General features: G+C 39.4%; 1 protein-coding gene across 1 annotated transcript in view; it reads right to left on the bottom strand.

Annotated features, from left to right (window-relative positions):
* The window catches only part of ncor1 (nuclear receptor corepressor 1), a 179,127-nt gene that overhangs the window by 42,458 nt on the left and 114,750 nt on the right, over window positions 1-21,919 (bottom strand). Inside the window, exons 15-17 of the mRNA XM_037688038.1 lie at window positions 10,722-10,855; window positions 8,660-8,955; window positions 2,200-2,259 (exon numbers count right to left, since the gene is read on the bottom strand). Coding sequence (XP_037543966.1) covers window positions 2,200-2,259; window positions 8,660-8,955; window positions 10,722-10,855 — 490 coding nt within the window. The remainder of the gene's footprint in view (window positions 1-2,199; window positions 2,260-8,659; window positions 8,956-10,721; window positions 10,856-21,919) is intronic.

Genomic DNA, 21,919 nt, shown 5'->3' with positions numbered 1-21,919 from the left:
TATATATATATATATATATATATATATATATATATATAAAACTTTAAACAATCACTTAATCACTTTAATATCCACTTTAAAGCTAGGACTAAAACATGTTTTGTGTTAGCAGAATTTAATTCTAACTTTAAAACTTATCGAACATTAATAAAACTTACCTCAAGTTGCCTTTTTGGACATGCATGCATAGATTTGTACAAATTGTACTTGAGAGGAGATTATTACAGCCTCATATAAAATCAATAATGATCATGATATCGGAACTGGATCGGTATCGGACGATATTTAGATTTAGGTATAGGGATCGAATCGGAAGTAAAAAAAACAAAAGTGAATCAGTGCATTCCTAGTAATAAGCAAGATTACATGTCATATTTATTCACGAACCAGGATACTTTCCTCAACATTAAACAGAGGTGGGAGGTAGAGATAACTGGGACTAAACCACAAACTGTCTGGGAGGAGATAAGTGCTGAAGCAGGCCTGGTCACAAACTCAAACACATGAAGTAAAATTAGAAGGAAAATGATCATTTGTTTTTTTTTATACCAGAAATGGTAACCAGAATGTCCCAAAGCTTCTCAGCTCATACTGGAGGAGTTGTTGGGCAAATACTGCCAATTGTACTTTGGTTATGTCCCATTTAAACTATTTCTGGAAAGAAGTATTAGACACCCTCAAGGATGTATTTCAGCAGGTCGTCAACAGCCCACAATGGCATTACTTAGACCTGCAGGACTAAGATTTATGTTTTAAACATACTACTTACAGCAGCACTGAGATGTGTGACCTTCAGATGGCTGAAATCAGATCATCCCACATAGAACATGTGGATCCAAAAAGTCTCATCGAACGGAGCAAATTACAAATGCATTCATTCAGAGTTTGAGGAACATAGGGGACCTGTCAGGCCTCTGCTAATACAGTAATGTCTGGTTAGCACACTGCTATAATAAACTACATGATGCAGCAACTCCACTGGAAGTAATGCTAGCTAACACCATGCATACTTCTGATTCTGATAACAATGATCTGCTTTATTTATCTGCACATATTACTGCTGTGTAAGCGTGAGCATCGTTATAAACCCTGTGTTTTGTTTATTATATCGCTCATTTATTTGTTAGAAATAAAGTTAAAAATAATAACTCCGTAGAACACTGATGTAAAATGATAAATTTGATTTCATGAAGCTAAACAAAAAAAAAAAAAAAAGCACTATACTGCAATCTTAAGATTAATATATATAAAATGAAATCTGAGAGCAAAACATAAAGATTGTTTTAACACATCAGCTTGCAAAAACTAAAAATGTACATTTGTTACATTTCTAGTGGTTTCGAGTACCAGTAAAACTCTGGCTGGTTGTAAAGAAAATTAGATAAATGTGAGGATTTACACAGGAAAAAAAAAAATTGATGAAGTAGATATATAATTGTGAAGGGTATGATTTCCCTCGGCTGAGGCTAAACCATGACTTCTATATATTAGGCTTGTATGAAAACGAATCTGCAAATCGAGTTACAGCTACGAGGGGAAAGTGAACACAGAGCTGCATGTGTGGCCACAGAAAAGTGGTTTCTGAAGCATGTCTGTCACATGACTGAGCTCTTGTAGCTCCACTAATCTACACATATATGCAGCATGCAGCATATGGGTCTGAAGGCTTGAGGAGACAATGTCAACAAGTATTTTTTAAAGGGAAAATAAATGATCAACTTAAGAAAGTCTTAATTAATCGCTTTATTTGCTACTGGAATTTTGTAGCTAAGCTTCTAAGCTTTGTACCGTTAGGACAAAGTGAAAACTGGAAGAGGGTACATATTTTATTAGGGGTGCTGTAACAGAACAAGAACAGCAGATAATAAATATTTAAGTACTTTACAAGACAAAAGTAGTTGTATATCTCTACAGATGTGCGTGAAAGTGAACAAAACTGTGTCACAATTTCTTGTTCTTTGAACTGCCTTCTCATTTCTGAGAACAGGGGTTTCATTACATTTCTAATGTCTTAGGGGAAAAAAACTGCACTACTTTTTGATTTGTGTTCATTTACGTGCACAGTCATTCCAGAGTGTATATAAGAAAATGACATAATAAAGCAATACTTGAAAAGGGTCAAATAAGTGAGAAGTGGATTAATCATAAAAAAGCAGAGAAGCTTGTGCAGCATAGAGAGAGAAATGAACTAAGTCCTACCTTTTTTGGCAACCTCCATCTCTTCCTCGGTCCAGCGAGAAGTTTCCCCGGTTTCACCAGCTAAACCACAAAAAGAGGAGACACAGCCCCATCAGCAGACAGCAAAAAAGGGGAAAATAACAAAAAAAATGAAAGAGGAGAGAGATAAAGTGAGAAAGAGAGAGAAAGGTGGTCTTTTCTTCAGCCGTCTTCTTCTCATGGCCACTAATCTAATAATCTGATTACATTCAGCACTGACGAGACCTGCTCACTCACACACTCACTCGCCTCCTTTCACCCTCCTTACCCCCCCCCCCCCCCTTTCTTTCTTTTCCTCTCTCTCTCCTCCTTTCCTGTTCTCCACAGCCCTGGAGCAAGCCCCCTCCTGCTCCTCTCTAACCCACGAGGGGAGGGCCCAGGTCAGCTGATACAGCGTCAGGCAGCAGAGGAACTAGGAGACGTTGGCCTCCCTCTTTGGGAAATGGCCTTGGATGTAGACAAATGGACGGATAGAGAAGCCAGCACAAAACCCTCCCACCACTTATGCTCTGACACTGCACATCTGACACACACCCGCCCACATGCACACACACAAACCTCTCTTCCTCTTCTTGGCTACACAGTTCACCGCCACCCCTTCAGTGAAATTCACAGAAGTGAACGGTTAGTGCAGAGAGGAACACATGAACTCTAGCCCACTCTCTTCCATGGCTCCCACTGAGACTGTGTAAACATTTGGACTAATATAGCTGCAGATGTACCCTTGACATTAGGAAGACATTTCTCTCTCCCCCCACCCAGCCACCTTGAAGACGAAGACGCTTGTTCTCATTGTTTAGACGGCGCCTAACGGTCCCATCAGCTCCACAGTGTTTTGCATTAAGCCTAACAAACATCTTTCTCTCCGGCAGGATAAATGGTCTTCCCTGACATAGACACCTCTAGGGTGGTCAATGATAGGTGTGAAATAAGAGCAGACCACCTACAATGAGACATAAACACATCACCATTGACTGTTAGCTCCCACTAAATCCACAGCTTGTTTAGCTACCTTGGCACCACCTCAACTAGACAACATTAGGTGCTGTTGGACCTCAGGAGACCAGTTCAGAGTCCTTACAGCCATTTGAGGTATTGTCTTTTTTGTCGTTTTCACACCAGTGGTAGTGTGGCCTTTTATATGTCCATTTATCAGTTCTTTTTATCTCTCTTCCAGAGTGCTTTCTTAGCTCAAATGGGAATTAATGATTTAAAGGGGTGTGATCGGCGCATACATAAACGCACATTGATTAGCCTAGTGACATTCTTCTAGCACCACCAGCAGTACACTTGCATTGGAATTGAAGAAGTAGAAGTGCACGTGCTATTCTTTGAACATGTGCAGGAGTAGGCTGAATGTTCTAAGTGCTTGTACCACAATATAAAATAAACTAAAGACCCACTACACTTAGCTCCATCTACAGAGTTCTTAATTGCTGTTGGTGGTAATTGTCACGTGGAAAAAACGTGGCCACATTGTTCACTGGCTGAGCGTTGCACAATCAGTGTTCTTCTAGAGGTGTGAAAGCAAACATGTAGGTCCTTAAAATCTATTCACAGTGAGACTAACAATCCTCAGACAGATGATCAGTACGGGGAATTCAGAGGGCTGTGATGAGACTACTAAACAATTATTGATGTGTTTAAATAATATCGAAACTTAAATGACTATGGCTTATTTTATATGATAATAAACATATTCCTATTAGTGCAAAATAACACGTAAAAAAAAATTAAGCATAGATGATAACTTAATATTAAAAACACAGTGGAAAAGCTAACATCAATAGCAACGGTTCCCCACTGGACATTCACACAGAAATCAAACGGTTCAAAGGCATGACTAAAAACAGTCTTGTTATGATGGTGAAGGTTCTCAGTCATCCAGGTCATGATCAATTAAAATAAAGGTCACAAAACAAAAACAACTGGCCTTCTAATCTGAAGATGGTTCGTTCAAATCTGGGAGGCTTTATTAATTCAAAATAGGGCTGAACTATTTTTGAAAATATTCTAATAGTGATTTTTTTAACTCAATATTGCGATTATGATTTAATATGCGATTATTTTTCAATGTCTTCTTCTCATGTATTTTTCAACAAACATAAGCAATAAATCAATCTTTTTTTGTTGTTTTGTTGCCAAAAAACTGCACTGTTTTCAGCTCTGCTGCAACTCTATTTCTACATTTTTTTGTGTAGCTCCGGGATAGCAACTTGGCTAAAATGTGTGCAGGAAGGCATTCTGTACCGCTTATCTATTTTGTTTACCAAAGCTGTAAACCCAGGCTTGGTCACTATATTAATGGGCATCATGTCTTTCACTATGAACTCCATTATTGCTCGAGTTATTTCCGCGTGCCGTTTCATATTATGTTCATACGGAGTAATCTTCGAACAGTTTGGTCAGTGATCCCTGTCGGCTGGTACTTTGCTTACTTGAAGTTGAAGCACTGGTCGTTGGCATTCTAGTCATGCAAATATTGTAAATGGCTTTGTGGTGTTTTTTAAGTGTTGATAAGTTTCCTGGTGTTACCTTGAGAGGTAGCAACAGCAGCAAGGCAGGTTCTGCACAATACATGTCGTTGCGCAGCGTATTCTTTTTTATAGACAAAATAATTCCAAACAACTGATGTGCTGCCCCTCTTTGGTACCAGACTTTCAGATGTGTCAGCTTCTGTTGAGCCTGACGTCATTGTGCAACTGGTTAAAGCGCAGTGTTGACTTCTCCTGCTCCCTGCTCTGCTGTGCTCCGCTCACTCGCAAGTGACGTAACCAGATCATGTGACCAGTCAAATTTCAGCCTTTGTGATTAGAAAATCTTGTTTTATCACATCTTAATATTATTGCACATGCAATTAATTGTTCAGCCTCAATTCAAAAATGTCTGGAGTGTGTGATTCCCCCTCATACAGGGGCTGGTCTGTCTCAAGGAAACAACTCCCAAAGTTCAGTGTAGTGAAGATAGTTCAGAGCAAAGTTCAAAGCTCTGTATTGGAGAAACTAAACAACCTATTTACAGACACTCAGCACAGGAGAGCAGCTCTTCAGGACCAGACTCAGCAGTCCATCTACACCTCAAGGGTATGGAACAATATTTTAAGGACCAAAATGTTCATATGTTCAACGACAAAGAAGAAAGATGGTTTGTGTGTGTGTGTGGTGGTGGTGGTGGTGGTGGGTTGAAGGAAGCCATTTATGTCAAATGAGAAAAAACACATTTAAACAGAGGAGGAGGTCTCAGATTTCAACCTTCACAAACTTAAAATGCAACTTTAGGCCTGATTCCAGGTCAGCTCCACTTCAACTAACACCTTCATGCAGGTGACCAAAATATCTCTGTGAACCAGACAAAGAGCCTGACGAGCCTCCACTGTGAGGGAAAGTAGTTCCAGTCTAACCTGCAGCCTCATACGGTTTTATAAAGTTAGGAACTCCACACACTCAGACATTTTAGAATAGATAAAACCTCCTGGATGGGAAACAAAACGTCTTCAGCTTCAGAAGGCCACTTGTTTTTTTACGGGTTTTTTTGGAGTCATGTTATGATGGAGTCAGTTATGTTTTTGGAGTCACTTCTACTATTAATTGCAAGCTACAGTGAGGAAAATAAGTATTTGAACACCCTGCAACTTTGCAAGTTCTCCCACTTAGAAATTATGGAGGGGTCTGAAATTTTCCTCTTAGGTGCATGTTCACTGTGAGAGACATAATCTAAAAAAAAATAAAAAAAAATACGTAAATCACAATGTAAGATTTTTTTAACAATTTATTTGTGTGTTACTGCTGCAAATAAGCATTTGAACACCTGCCAATCAGCAACAATTCTGGCCCTCAAAGACCTGTTAGTCCACCTCTAAAAAGTCCACCTCCACTCCACTTATTATTCTAAATTAGAAGCACCTGTTTGAGGTCGTTAGCTGCATAAAGACACCGGTCCACCCCACACAATCAGTAAGACTCCAACTACTAACATGGCTAAGACCAAAGAGCTGTCCAAGGACACCAGAGACAAAATTGTAGACCTCCACAAGGCTGGAAAGAGCTGTGGGGCAAATGCCAAGCAGCTTGGTGAAAAAACATCAACTGTTGGAGCAATTATTAGAAAATGGAAGAAGCTAAACATGACTGTCAATCTCCCTGGGACTGGGGCTCCATGCAAGATCTCACCTCGTGGCGTATCAATGATCCTAAGAAAGGTGAGGAATCAGCCCAGAACAACATGGGAGGAGCTAGTCAATGACCTGAAGAGAGCTGGCACCACTGTTTCCATGGTTACTGTGGATAATACACTAATGCCCCTTTTCCGTACCGGTACGGGCCGACTGGACCCTACTTGGCCCGGTTCTGAGGCTTTTCCATTAGTACCGGTACTTAGCACCTGTTACTATTTTCAGTACCCTTGGCTCTGTGGTTCTAACCGGTACGAAGAGGTACTAAAACGTGACGTCAGAACACTGTCGGTCACTGATTGGTTGGGGGCAGAGTCGGGGGCGGAGTCACTGGATCCTTCAGAAACTTTTCAAAACAATGATCCGCCATTTGCAATTTCTCGGACTGGAGCAGCGGCTGGACTTATTTTAAAGATTTTAAAAACAATACTGACAACATCTTGGTCTAATGCTGATGTGCTGGCGTTTTTTGTGCTTGGTGGCCGACAACATAATTCAGAGCAAGCTGGATGGAGCTCTGCTGGTGTACCCCGATCCTCCCCCTGGAGCCTTGGAGCGCCAGGCCGGGCAGGGTGTCATCTCCCAGCTCCAAGTTCTGCTGGTCACCGCGGAAGATCCTTCGATGTGCCGACTCGGAGGCTCGGTTTTCGGATACCAGCCTTGTGTGCTCAGAGCTCCGCTGGTCACTGCGAAGCTGGAGATGGGGACTCACAGATGGACGTTGCCAGACCCCGGCCACGCGAAATCATGAAGACTGATTGGATTAAGGTCAGGACTTTGACTTGGTCATTCCAAAACATGAACTTTATTCTTCTTGAACCATTCTTTGACAGAACATCTTGTGTGTTTAGAGTCATTGTGCTGCTGCATGACCCACCTTCTCTGGAGATTCAGTTCATGGACAGATGTTCTGACATTTTTCTTTAGAATTCTCTGATATAATTCAGAATTCATTGTTCCATCAATGATGGCAACCTGTCCTGGCCCAGATGCAGCAAAACAGGCCCAAACCATGATACTACCACCACCATGTTTCACAGATGGGATAAGGTTCTTATGCAGGAATGCAGAGTTTTCCTTTCTCCAAACATAACTCTTTTCATTTAAACCAAAAATTTATATTTTGGTCTCATCCGTCCACAAAGCATTCTTCCAACAGTCTTCTGGCTTGTCCACTTGATCTTGATCAAACTGCAGATGAGCAGTCATGTTATTTTTAGAGAGCAGTGGTTTCTCCTTCAACCCTGCCATGATCACCATTGTTGTTCAGTGTTCTCCTGATGGTGGACTCATGAACATCAACATTAATGTGAGAGAGACCTTCAGTTGTTAGAAGTTACTCTGGGCTCCTTTGTGACCTCGCTGACTAGGTGTGGAATCCACACCTTGTTCTTGAAGTGATCTTTGTTGGTCCACTACTCCTGGGGAGGGTAACAATGCTCTTGAATTTCCTCCATTTGTGCACAACCTGTGCGACTGTGGATTGGTGGAGTCCAAACTCTTTACAGATGTTTTGTAACATTTTCCAGCCTGATGAACATCAACAACTCTTTTTCTGAGCTCCTCAGAAATCTCCTTTGTTCCTGCCATGATCCACTTCCACAAACATGTTGTGAAGAGCAGACATTGATAGATCCTGTTCTTTAAATCAAACAGGGTGTCCACTCACACCTGATCATCATCACATTGATTGAAAACACCTGACTCTTAATTTCACCTTCAAATTAACTGATAATCCTAGAGGTTCACATACTTTTACCACTCAAATATTTAATATTGGATCATTTTCGTGAATAAATAAATGAACAAGTATAATATTTTTGTTTCATTTGTTTACATAGGTTCTCTTTATCTACTTTTAGGACTTGTGTGAAAATCTGATGATGTTTTAAATCATATTTATGCTGAAATGTATAAAATTATAAAGGCTTCACAAACCTATCCATATCAGAAAAGTGAACTGCTGTGGTGATGAAAAACAGCTTTTTCAGGCAGTACGATTATTGAGATACTTGGCAAAGTGTCTGGGTTAGAAGTACACTTTATGGTAAAAAAAGAGAGAGCATACCTAAATTATTTAATTGCAGAGATATATTCTGCATTTCCCTAAATCTTGCTTTAGGTGCCCATCTCATTTTGTTTTTTCAGCTCTTAACAAAAATAAATAAAAATGTTTCTGCTTTCATTGACTGCTTGATTAGTGTTTTAAAATTCACACTCGAGTTAAGGTGTGGAAAAAAGAACATTTTTCAACAAACAGAGCGGAATTACCTTTATTAGCATCAGCTGAAGCTACTGGAGTCAGAGGTTTTGCAGGCTCCTTCATGGCCTTCTGGGCTTGCTCAGATTTAGGGAGCAATGGAGTATCTGGCAGGTTGGGCTCCGAGGTGGATGGGGGTGCGTCCTCAGTTGAAACCGAGGCAGTCTCATTGGCCATGGAGCGTGTGATGACTCTTCGATTACGACGGCCCTGGCTGTTGGCAGTCTTCCTGCCACGCGGCGTGTTTTGCTCTTTTCCGTCCTCGTCCTCCCCACCGTCACACTTGTCTCTCTCCTTGCCAATCTCCCTGTGGTTTGGGCAGAGGTAAAGACAGCTTTTAGCTGCTGCTACAGCAAATATCTATTCCCTGACGATGGAGCAGTAAGAGGCCGTCCTTGTAATCTGCTCTTTTTCCAACATACTCAAGACAAGAAAAACATTATTATCGATCGTTTGTGCTCAATCTGGAAATACATAAGTTAGAAAATTGTTGACTTGGTTGGCACCATCAGTGACGTCATCTGGGGGCATGTTTGCTGAGCTCTTTATTAAAGCCTCTTTGAGTGAAATTTGAGAAATTATTATTTTTTGCAATTAAATTATAGATCATTAATACAAGTGATCAGCACTTCTCCACAAGAGACACAAAAGCTGGCAGGCAGTGCCGGGATCAGCCTTTGATTAAACATGTTTCTGGAAATGCCAAGATTAGTTTATTTCTGATGTCGTAAAGAGACGGCACTAATAAAAGATTAAAAAGATTGTTTTACTTTTTTTTTATTAAAACATTCTGATTGTGATTTTGCATGTAATTCATTGTACCTAAACGTTAAATATAGAGAAAATGTTTAAAACTTTCAGAGGCTAAATATAAACGTTACTACCAGTAAGTGAAATAAAAAAAAAACAACAACAACTAAGAACTGATTTACGTTTTATGACATTAATGCAAAAACAAGCAGTAAAAGCACTAACGATTGAGAGCTGCTTCATTAGGAACAAACATGAAGCTATAAAATGTTAAACAAGTTATATAGTTAATACATCTGCAATGTTCTGCTCAAAATGCAAAAGAACTTGACAGGAAACTAACTTTACAACAGTTACATCCCAGCTTTACAACAGTTGCATCACAGCTTATAGCTGCTCAAACCTATAGGTGATAACTGGTTTGACCAGAGCCTAATGTGGACTTAGACTCGAACCTACAAGTGCAGCATTTCAATATTTTTTAGTGATTCACTCGTGTAAAAGTTGTCTCACTTACAATGAAGGACACTGACACAACAACATGCTCAGCTGTATGACCTCTTTCTGCTGTTTTAGCATTTGAGTCGACTTGATCTCATGCTGTGCACAAGTGTTTTGATTGGTTAAAAGCTAATCATTAAACATTTCTGAGCACTACACTACAACTGACTCCTGTAAAAATTGTACAAATTTTATTAATAATTTAATACTCTGCAGGCTGTCAGCTGAAGATCACTGCTCTAATATAACAAACTGGACTTTGAAAAGAATAGTAATTAATGAGAACATAACAAAACTATCTAGTAATCCATGTAACTAACTTCACCATCAGATTTGGTAAGAAACCAAGTTGAAAACTCTGTATTGCAGGATTCTGTGAGAATCAAATTCAGAGCTGAAATGAATTAAGTAAATTCATTTTGTGAGGAGCAACGCTGAACATTGCCAGCTTCACTCCCATCGGAGGTGACAAATGAACACGGGTGGTTTGATGATCTGTGGTGAAACCATCAACAATGATCTGGTGTCATTGTTTAGGCAACTAGGACCAGTAAAGGCTGCAGATAAAATTTCTGCTATAATTTGTAGGATCTGTCTGTAATAAATGGACAAAGGAAAGTTAAAGCTGTCTTTGTTCATCCATTTTCTTTGAATAAAATAATTTGTATCAATAGTTTAAGTTCAGTTTTTTTTAGATTCTGGATCATAAAAGCATGCATAATGTGCAATTAAATAAACGACAGTGACTAGAACAAACACGAACCACAAACAACATGGAGAGACCTGCAGAGCGACACTAGGCCAAACACAAACAAAACTCACCTGGAGTCCTCCTTTTCATCTTTCTCTTCCTCCTCCTTTTTCTTTTCCTCGTCCTCGTTTTTCTCACACTTCTCTGATTTGTCCTCCTCGTTCTTCTCTTCTGACTTGTCTTCTTGTAAGAGCCGGGGTGCTGTCTGAAGATGAAAGCAAAGAGGGAAAACCGAAAAAAGGTCAGCGAGTCGATTAGATTTTGGTTGCTTTAAGTTAGTTTACATCAAAAGTAGAAGCAATGCAACTTTCTAATCATCCCCTGGTTAAGAAAAATAAGGAAAATCTTATCCTGATGCATGCTCAATAATCCAGGTAGAAAAATCTAAGAAAGTTAAGTCTTGTCCTCTGGACATTCAAAAAACAAAACAAACTAAAAAAAAAAAAAAAAGTAGAAGCATTTCATCTTTCATTTGAAAGACTTCTTCAGTCTGAGGTGCTGAATACAGCACCTCAGACTGAAGAAGTCTTTCGAATGAAAGCCGAAACGTTTCTACTTTAAAAAAATAATAATAATAATTGTTTTGTTTTTTGAATGTCCAGAGGACCAGACTTAACAAAATCTTAAATGTATTTAAACAACTAAAGTTCAGGAAAATATCACCCTGTCTACAGTGTGATAACACTCAATGGGCATACAAATCCAAAGACCATTTTAAACTGTATAATATGTACAAGCAAAGATATACACACGCGCGGAAACACACACACACATTCTGCTTGAATATTACAATTTAAAGGAAGTCTAAATGCAGTCAAGCTTAAAAAATTGCCACCATTTAAAAATATCTCTACAATTGTACGGTGGTTCATGCAAACGTTGTTTAAACTTTTGATGTCAATTTTATGTGAAATTTCTGCTAGACGTTCCACAGAGGTGATGGAGCAGAAAAGCTACAGCTGTTGCTACTGTCATTTATCCTTGCAAATAAACAAAATTTCCATTTAAATTTCTGTTTAATGAAAAAATAATGGCAGGATCATGACCACCGTTTATGAAATAAAGTTCACACAAACCGCTTTGAAATTTTAGAGACCGTCATTGTTTTAAGATGAAGGCAATCTATTCTGGTCTCAGACTAGCCATTAGCTCTTCAGTTTGTCAGGATTAAACCATTTATCCAAACTGAGTTAGTTCAAAGAGATATCTACAACAGGTAAGATATTATCGTTCTCAACTTTTCAACAGAACCCCACTTTAAAATTAAACGTTTACATTAAAGTAAACAGTTAAACATCTTAGAAATGTTTTACCCATCTATTTTGCCATTTTTGCTAACTATATTCAATAAAATAAAATTAAAATCGATGGATTTAAATGCACCCTGATACAGGTCTGTAGCTGCATTACGATATATTTTGAGCTCCTATAATCTCTAGTGTAAGGACACCACATTGGACATACTGTTCTCTCATTTATGCAAGTCTTATTTGCACATATTAGCATGTGACCTGCTAATATGACCTACTGACTTTTCAATAAATTCCTCAAAATAAAGAGGCTGACAATGACACTCACTTTGAATTTTACACCAATCAATTTAAATAATGATAGCTGGATTTATGTAGGATGAATATATATTCCTCATTATTTAAATTGCGTCTTGTTGTGTAATTTAGGAGTGCAATGACAGAGACTGGGGACAGAGCAACAGTCTTCATCATCACTGCTGGCGTTGTCCACCACAAAATGCTTCCTCTTGTTCCATGAAAGTGCTGTGCTGGAACAAGCCTTGCTATGCCAAGCCAAACATCCCATGCTGGTACCAGATGGGGCCCAGGAATGCGCTTAACTCAGTGGGTAAAGGCAGAAAGACATAAATCGAGGTAAAGAGAGGACAGATAGGGGAAGAAATGATGACACAAACACACATAAAAAAGGGAAGTGGCAGCATGTCTACAACAACATGACTGCACATGAAGAGTTTGGCTCTCTCTTCCTGTAGTTCAGTCTGCAGAACCTGACTAACAAAATGAGCAGAAAAAACAATTATTACATTTTTGAGCTTATTGAGAAGTCAGCATGACAAGGTTTTATTTCTAATTCACCAGACTCGTCATCATTACTGTTTGTTATACAAGAGGCCAGAGAACCACAAAAATATCACTGTTGTAAAATATAGTTTATCTAAACACATTATGCCAAGCAAAGCTAAATTTATTGTTACATAGTAAAATATTACCATATTTTTCGGCCTATAAGTCACAATTTTTTGCATAATTTACAAGCCCTGCGACATATACGTCGAAGTGACGTATTTATAGATTTTTTTCCCCCCCCATATTTATAAACCAAATTTTGACTGAGATATGACCGTTTTCATTCATTTAGACTGAAAATATTGAACACTATAATTTTCAGCCGCTAGATGGCACTCGAGTGGTATGGCATGCCGTTGTGTCATGTAATAGGTAAAAGTGGCTATTAATGACATAATCTGCTTGCCACAGCATTCCACCTTCGTCCAGCTTGCCTGGAGCAACTGTCAAATCAGTTTCATTTTGCTGCGCCGCCCTGGCGCAATGCGGCTAATATGACCAATGAACTGCATTTATTAAGTAAAAGTTCAACTGAGACACACCTTTACTATAAAGTCGAGCAAACAAATAATTGTTTCTAGGTGGTTATCTTGTTAAATTTTGAAGAAATGCACAGTGAGTCCTCCCATGCATGCCCCTATATCCACGTATCAGGTTTTGAAATACAGAAGATTTGACCGTCAAAGTGCATTTATTAAGCAAAGTTAGAGACACACCTTCACTATAATTTCCAACAAACAAATAATTGTTTTTAAATTGGTAATTTCTTGGTAAAGTTCTCCCGTGCACGCTCCCACGGCCGTCATTTGGCAGCCAATTGATTTTTGGCACAACACCTGCCCACATTTCCGGTTTGTCAGCGCTGACGAAACAAATGTAACACGTCAGCGGTGACGCATATTAGATGCAACATATATGGCGAAGCAACGTATTTATGAATTTTTCCACTTTATTTGACATATTTGGACTGATGCGACTTATAGGGTGGTGTGACGTGTACGGCGGAAAATACGGTACATAACATCAGACAACAGAGGCTTCAGCTGCACCTGTCAGACTTTAACAGCTTAATTCATTGAGCTACGACCACTACAGCCAACACACTGTAAATAAAAATAACGTATTGCCTGCCGTCAGGGTGAAAGGGTGGTAATGTTTTTGTCGTATGCATGTTTGCAATTTTAGCAAAATATCTCACAAACCACTGGATAGATTTTAGAGAAACTTTCAGAAATTAATTATTGGATGTACAACTGCAACAAATTAATGTTCAGAATCAACCCAATTCAAGATAGCCACCATATTTAAGTGATCTTAGCAAACACAAAAATGGATTTAGCTAGTTAATTTTACAGCTGTTGGGCTAAAACTTTGTGCAGTGGCTGCAAAGTAGAGGCTGGCATCTTTTCGGGAATACTACAAGTCACGTGATTCCCGCAGGATAGGAGTCAACTTTAATATTACTCACGTGATTGGGACGGTACGGATTAAAAAGTTAACGGGAGCGGACTGGAGCGGGAACCAACCAATAGAACAAAAAACTAAAACGAAACAAATCAAAAACTTTGTACAGACACCGCCATTTTATAGTTTCCTTTCAATCAGCCTACACTGTAACACAAGTCAAAAGAACTACACTACCCAGAAGCCAACAGTGCTTCCGGCTGCAGCTTTCTGCCCAAAAAAAAAAAAGCAAAGGAGGGAGCAAACACTAGTGGAGAAATGGATGTTGTAAAAATAGATTTGCAATGCAAAGTCAGAAGTAATGATCTATCTATTAAAATCACAGAACTGTCAGGAAAGTCACAAATAATCCTGAACTTCATGAGAATTGAGTGTGATGGTGTTAACACGCTGTATGCTGCAACATGTTTAGTTTTAGTCAAGCACACCAGCGAGTCAGGGATGAGTGGTCTCAAGAAGCACTCTTTCCAAAACTCAGGTCCAGTATGTGAAGGTAATGACTTTATGCACATTTGTTGATTAAGGAAAGTTCTCTTGTTTGGTGCATTTTTTGTTTAAGCAATTTATTACATGACAGTAATGTCACTGTTTAAATGAAACAATTGCTCAATAAATTAGTAAAATGTGACTTTATATGTTATGCTAGGGTTCATTCAACTAAAGTACACATAGTGTGAATCATAGGGATGGGGCCGATCCGATCCGGTATTGGTATCAGCCCCTGATACCAGCATAATTTAAGTGTCTGACTTTTCCGATCCAACCTGCAGAGATTTCCGATCCATGATGCATGTTTGTGTCTGATGAAATTTCTCATGTGATTCCCTGCCAGCTGCTCTGCACGTTGGCTTCAAACTATGGAATGGATTTCCTGAATGGAGGCGTGTCTTATGAACCCAGAGTAATAAGACCCACCTCACATTCAGGAAATCCATTTCATAGTTTGCAGCCAGCTACAATGTAAGGACTGAGTGAGCAGCACTGAGGCTAACAGCTAACCAACTAAACCTAAACATGTCCACGGTGTGGAAGTATTTTACACTAGAAACACCACAAAACAAGACAGCAACGTGCAATGTCTGCAGAGCCATAGCACCACATTAAACCGCAGTAAAGCTAATTTTAAATTGCACATTCGAGCTCCGTGGTTTCAGCGGGACGCTACTCTTGCTCAACTGAAGAAGGCAGCCCAACCCAAGCCAGCCGTGCCCAATCTGCCCCGATCAGTCTTTCCGTCTTGGAGAAGGGCTGAGCGCGGCTGACCGAAATAAGACTACCTGCTTCAGACTGAACAAGAAGAAGACATCACTGAAGCCACAGAGCTCGCAGCCAAGATATAGTTTACCCTCAAGGAGATATTTATCAGTACAACAGTAGACAATCATAAAAAACATGAATTGAAAATTTCAAGAAAATAATATATATATATATATATATATATATATATATATATAAACTCAACAATAACAGCTACATTATAAGGCGATGTAAAAAAAATAAAAACAGGAGCATGTCTGTTGGTTTATGCCATGAACTTAGCAGATGTTTAAAGCCATTATTATTTTTTATTTAATTTAATTCATTAAAAGAAACAAAATAAACAAAACAAATTCATCAAAAAATAAATATTGAATGAAAAGAGTGCAGAAAGAAGAAAAAAAAATTATAGCTGCCCCTTATTTAAAAAAATTAAATAACTTTAAACAAAAAGTCACTTAAATTAATCATTTTAATATCCACTTTAAAGCTAGGAATAAATAAAAAAAACATGTTTTGTGTTAGCAGGACTTAATTCTAACTTTGAAACTTCCATCCATCCATCTATTATCTTTTACCCGCTTCTTCCATTTTGGGTCACGGGGGTCGCCGGTGCCCATGTCCAGCAATCACTGTGCCAGGGGCGGGGTACACCCTGGACGGGTCGCAAGTCCATCACAGGGCCACATAGAAACAAACAACCATTCACTCACTCACACCTAGGGACAATTTAGAGTTACCAATCAGCCTAACATGCATGTTTTTGGTCTGTAGGAGGAAACCGGAGTATCTGGAGAAAACCCACACATGCAAAGAGAGAGCATGCAAACTCCACACAGAAAGGCCCCCAGACCAGTGTTTGAACCGGAGACCTGCTCGCCGAGAGGCAGCAGCTCTACCAGTTGCGCCACCGTGCTGCCTCCTTTGAAACTTATCCAACATTAAAAAAACTTACCTCAAGTTGCCTTTTTGGACATGCATGCATATACAAACAGAATTCAAAAAAATTGGGACACTAAACAAATTGTGAATAAAAACTGAATGCAATGATGTGGAGATGGCAAATGTCAATATTTTATTCGTAATATAACATAGATGACAGATCAAAAGTTTGATCTGAGTAAACGTAACATTTTAAAGGAAAAATATGTTGATTCAAAATTTCACAGCGTCAACAAATCCCAAAAAAGTTGGGACAAGTAGCAATAAGTGGCTGGAAAAAGGAAATTGAGCATATAACGAACAGCTGGAAGACCAATTAACACTAATTAGGTCAATTGACAACATGATTGGGTATAAAAAGAGCTTCTCAGAGTGTCATTGTCTCTCAGAAGCCAAGACGGTAAGAGGATCACCAATTCCACCATTGTTGCGCAGAAAGATAGTGCAGCAATACCAGAATGGTGTTACCCAGCGTAAAATAGCAAAAACTTTTAAGTTATCATCATCAACCGTGCATATCATCATCAAAAGATTCAGAGAATCTGGAACAATCGCTGTGCGTAAGGGTCAAGGCCGTAAAACTCTACTGGATGCTCGTGATCTCCGGGCCCTTAAACGTCACTGCACCTCAAACAGGAATGCCACTGTCAAGGAAATAACAGAATGGGCTCAGGAATACTTCCAGAAAGCATTGTCAGTGAACACAATCCATCGTGCCATCCGCCGTTGCCAGCTGAAACTCTACAGTGCAAAGAGGAAGCCATTTCTAAGCAAGCTCCACAAGCTCAGACATTTGCACTGGGCAGGGGTCATTTAAAATGGAGTGTGACAAAATGGAAGATTGTTCTGTGGTCAGATGAGTCACAATTTGAAGTTCTTTATGGAACACTGGGACGCCATGTCATCCGGACCAGAGAGGACAAGGATAGCCCAAGTCGTTATCAACGCTCCGTTCAGAAGCCTGCATCACTGATGGTATGGGGTTGCATGAGCGCTTGTGGCATGGGCAGCTTGCATATCTGGAAAGGCACCATTAATGCAGAGAACTATGTTCAGGTTCTAGAACAACATATGCTCCCATCTAGACGTCATCTCTTTCAGGGAAGACCCTGCATTTTTCAACACGATAATGCCAGACCACATTCTGCAGCAATCACAACATCATGGCTACGTAGGAGAAGGATCCGGGTACTGAAATGGCCAGCCTGCAGTCCAGATCTTTCACCTATAGAGAACATTTGGCGCATCATAAAGAGGAAGGTGCGACAAAGAAGGCCCAAGACGATTGAACAGTTAGAGGCCTGTATTAGACATGAATGGGAGAGCGTTCCCATTTCTAAACTTGAGAAACTGGTCTACTTTGTCCCCAGACGTCTGTTGAGTGTTGTAAGAAGAAGAGGGGATGCCACACAGAGGTAAAAATGGACTTGTCACAACTTTTTTGGGATTTGTTGATGCCATGAAATTTGGAATCAACAGATTTTTCCCTTAAAATGATACATTCTCTCAGTTTAAACTTTTGATCTGTGATTTGTGTTCTATTCTGAATAAAATATTAGATGTTGGCACCTCCACATCATCGCATCAGTTTTTATTCACATTTTGTTTAGTGTCCCAACTTTTTTGGAATCCGGTTTGTATTTGTACAAATTGTACTTGAGAGGAGATTATTACAGCCTCATATAAAATCAGTAATGATGATGATATAGGAACGGGATCGGTATCGGGCAATATCCAGATTTAGGTATCGGGATCGGATGAAAAAAAAAAAAAGTGGATCAGTGCATCCGTAGTGACTCATGTATTTTTCTTCTTTTTTGTTGTTTTTACTGTAACTGACCACCAAAAATAGCTATTAACCAGGACTTAGCAGCTGATCATCCACAGAAAACTATAAGGACCACATATATTATTTGTTTTGTGCCCTTTAGTAGAGGTTTTTTGTTTGGATTGCCTCCATATTTTATCACAGATTAACTATTACTATCCAACATTTTTCAGTCAGGTCATCTGGATAGTTTCTTTTTTTGTGCTGAAACGTTTCACTTTCGATCCAGAAGGCTTCATCAGTCAAGGAAACGCACAACAAAACTGATTCATCCTCCAACAGCTTACTCCAAAGTGTAACAAACCAGTTTTGCTTGTGAATAGATGTTCTCTCATCCAGTTTGACAAGACTGTCAACAAGAAAGAGGGCCGGCAATGGAGGAGGGGCGTACCAAAGAGACCATCTAATCACAAGCAGAACTGGTTTGTTCCACTTTGGAGTAAGCTGTTGGAGGAAGAATCAGTTTTGTTGTGTTTCCTTGACTGATGAAGCCTTCCGGATCGAAGGCGAAACGTTTCAGCATATAAAAAGAAACTGTCCAGATGACCTGACTGAAAAATGTTGGATTTTATACCTGGATTACCGAGCATGGACTTTGTTGTTAACTATTACTATCTTTTTAAATCAAACTACAGAACACAAAGTAATATAAAAAGGAATGGGTAGAAGATTAAATCAAAATCATTGTATCTCCTAAAGACTAAACGAAGAAGAAGAAATAAATAAAAATAAAAAAAACAATGGGAGCAGTCCAGGAGCAGGTGTCATTCTGAATGGGAGCGGGAATCATTTTACTGGGAGTGGGACAGGACAGGATTTTTTTCTTTTTTTACTCTGGCCTGGGATTGGGATGGGACAAGATTTATTTTCATTGGGAGTGGGACAGGACAGGAGTGAAAATCCACTCCCGTGTCACCCTCTATTGCAGGGCTATTCAACAAAACTGCTAAACTGCCACAATTTCTGAAAGCCAACAGCTCAAGGGCCAGACATCCAGCGATTAAAATCATAAACCAAAGTTTACAATGATCTGTTACCTTTTAAATGTTTATTTTATTGCATTGAATCATACATGCAATAAACATAATCCAAAACCCAAACCCAGAATAATGGTGAAGATTCTCAGTCATCCAGGACATGATAAATTCAAAAAAACGTTAAATACAAAACACGACTGGACTTTATTTGTAACAGAAGACGTTTTGCTCCTCAACCGAGGAGCTTTCTCAATTCAAAGAGCAGTGAGTGGGGGGGATCAGGTTATAAGGCTGAGATAAGATACACTTACATATGTAGATTGACAAATCACACCTCACAACTTAACAGTAGGGGTTTCCAAACCCAGAACCAAAAATAAATAAATAAAAAAATTAATGAAATGGGCTGGATTGAAGTCACCATGAAGTCACCAGCCACTTCTGGCCTGCGAGCCGTCAGTTGAATAGCCCTGCTCTACTGCTAAGACTGATCATGTTCCATCTGTTTTCAAAACTTTGCCATTACTTCTTGGAATAAACTCTTGTTTGTTAACAAAATATGTCATGAACCACTAGATGAACTTTAATGAAACTTTCAGAAAGTAATCATTAAGTGTACATCTAGAACTCCTTGAAAAGCAAGTCTAAAATAACAAAAATAAAAAATATAAATAATGTCAAATGCATGTTGAACCATGTGTAAAATAATAAATGCTAAAAAGACAGAACTCGGTAGTGACTGAAAGAATGAGATCATGGATACAGGCGGTTGTAATGAGTTTTCTCTGCAGGGTAGCTGGACTCTCCCTTAGAGATAGGGTGAGAAGTTCAGTTATCAGGAGAGACTCGGAGTAGAACCGCTACTCCTCCACATCAAGAGGAGCCAGTTAAGGTGATTTGGGCATCTGGTTGCTCCCTGGGCACCTCCCTAGGGAGGTGCTTCAGGTATATCCAACTGGGAGGAGACCCTGGGGAAGACCCAGGACACGCTGGAGAGACTATGTCTCTCGGTTGGCCTGGGAACACCATGGAGTCCTCCCAGAAGAGCTGGAAGAGGTGGATGTGGAAAGAAATGTCTGGGCCTCCCTGCTCAAGCTGCTGCCCCTATGACTCAACTTCACAACAAGCAGAAGATAATGGATGGATGAAAAAAGACAGAACTATTCCTGTTCTGTTACTCCCTGCTTAAATCAGTCTGCAAAGCAAGTCTTAAGCCTTGTAATTAATTTAACTTAAGCTTTTGTTGATTTGTTTATTTGGTCAAGAAGAACAGTCAGTTTCTGTGGAGTTGTTCTCCCCAGAAACGTATCCTCTTCTGTAAGATGGTGTTCTGGCTGGGTCAGGGAGCACTAATGTTTGCTTTGGAGTGTGTCAGATTCAGAGAGCCAGGGCATTCCTGCATCATCTCCCACACGGCGAAAAGAGCCTCCACAGAGATGTTCTCTGAAAGTCATTGAAGCCCTCTGTGGTTCCTCTCTGTTTTTAAAAGAAGCTCTTGCCTGACCTGTCTTGAATATTTTGAGTTTTAATTTCTGCCCTCTTTTGCAGATTCACGAGCCCTGTTTGAGTTAGGAAATGACAGAACCACAAATTAATCTTCCATTACCTACCACAAAATTTAAGCTACTAGGAAAAAAAAAAACACTTGCACAAGTATGTCCACTGCATGAACAGGAAATTAAATGTCTTCATTATTATACTTAATTATATATATTATATATATATAAACAAAAAAGGTTGAATCATGTAACATTTTTGTTGTTATATACCTGGATGACTGAGAAAACAAACTTTGTGTTATTATATATATATATATTTTAGGGATGCACAATATTGGATTTTTGGCCAATATCCGATATGCCAATATGTTAAAACTTGTTCAGCTGATAACCAAAGCAGATACTCATATTTTATATACTTTCCTTTGTCAGAACAAAGCCCTCTCTCTTATTTAGGCTTATTTGCTACAAAAATTGTGCAACAGCTGTAAGAGCTGGTGAGATATATTCAGTAACAGCCATATGATATGATATGCATAGCACTTTGACTTATAGTAAATGAAAAGTGTTAAATGTTATTTATTAGCATTAGTCACCTGCAATGCTGTCTCACTTGTGGAGGCTTGTTCCGGGTTCCTAGCTGCAGTGTGGGATCCTCTGCACTCCTGTGCATGAAGGACAGCCTTTTTAAGTACAAAGTTTTTGTCTGTCCATTGTGCTGTAAGAAAAATCATGCTAACGGGGCTAACACAACGTCCAAATGTTTGTGGTAAAACTCACCCAACAAGACATGCTATCGGCTATTAGCTTCTCAATGACGTCGGAAGTGACAGCTTATAACTCGGGTAACGTTACGTCGGAAAAATATCTCCGACTGCAGAAGATGTAGCAAGGCTCAATGTAGTCCATAAATCTTTGGAATCCGACATCCTCACCAACAAAAAATAAAACTTCCACACCGCTGACATTTTGAATTTTCCTCTCCACTGTGAGATTGGGTAGGCGCATGTGACGTCATGTTGCGCTGCCGCTATAACGTCATCACATTGTGCTGCATCGTCATCACGTTATGCTGCCGCTGCAGGCAAAAACAGCGCCTTTTACATCGGCGGGTTATTTTATTTGGAATGGCCGATGTCCGATATTGAAATTTAACGCTAATATCGGCCAATACCATGCCGATAATAACATGCATACCAAATT

This window comes from Nematolebias whitei, chromosome 14, assembly GCF_014905685.2.
Source record: "Nematolebias whitei isolate Nwh7 chromosome 14, NemWhi1, whole genome shotgun sequence".
In the NCBI taxonomy this organism is placed as follows: Eukaryota; Metazoa; Chordata; class Actinopteri; order Cyprinodontiformes; family Rivulidae; genus Nematolebias; species Nematolebias whitei.
The sequence above is the reverse complement of the archived record's forward strand: the minus strand, read 5'-3'. Positions and strand labels throughout refer to the sequence as shown.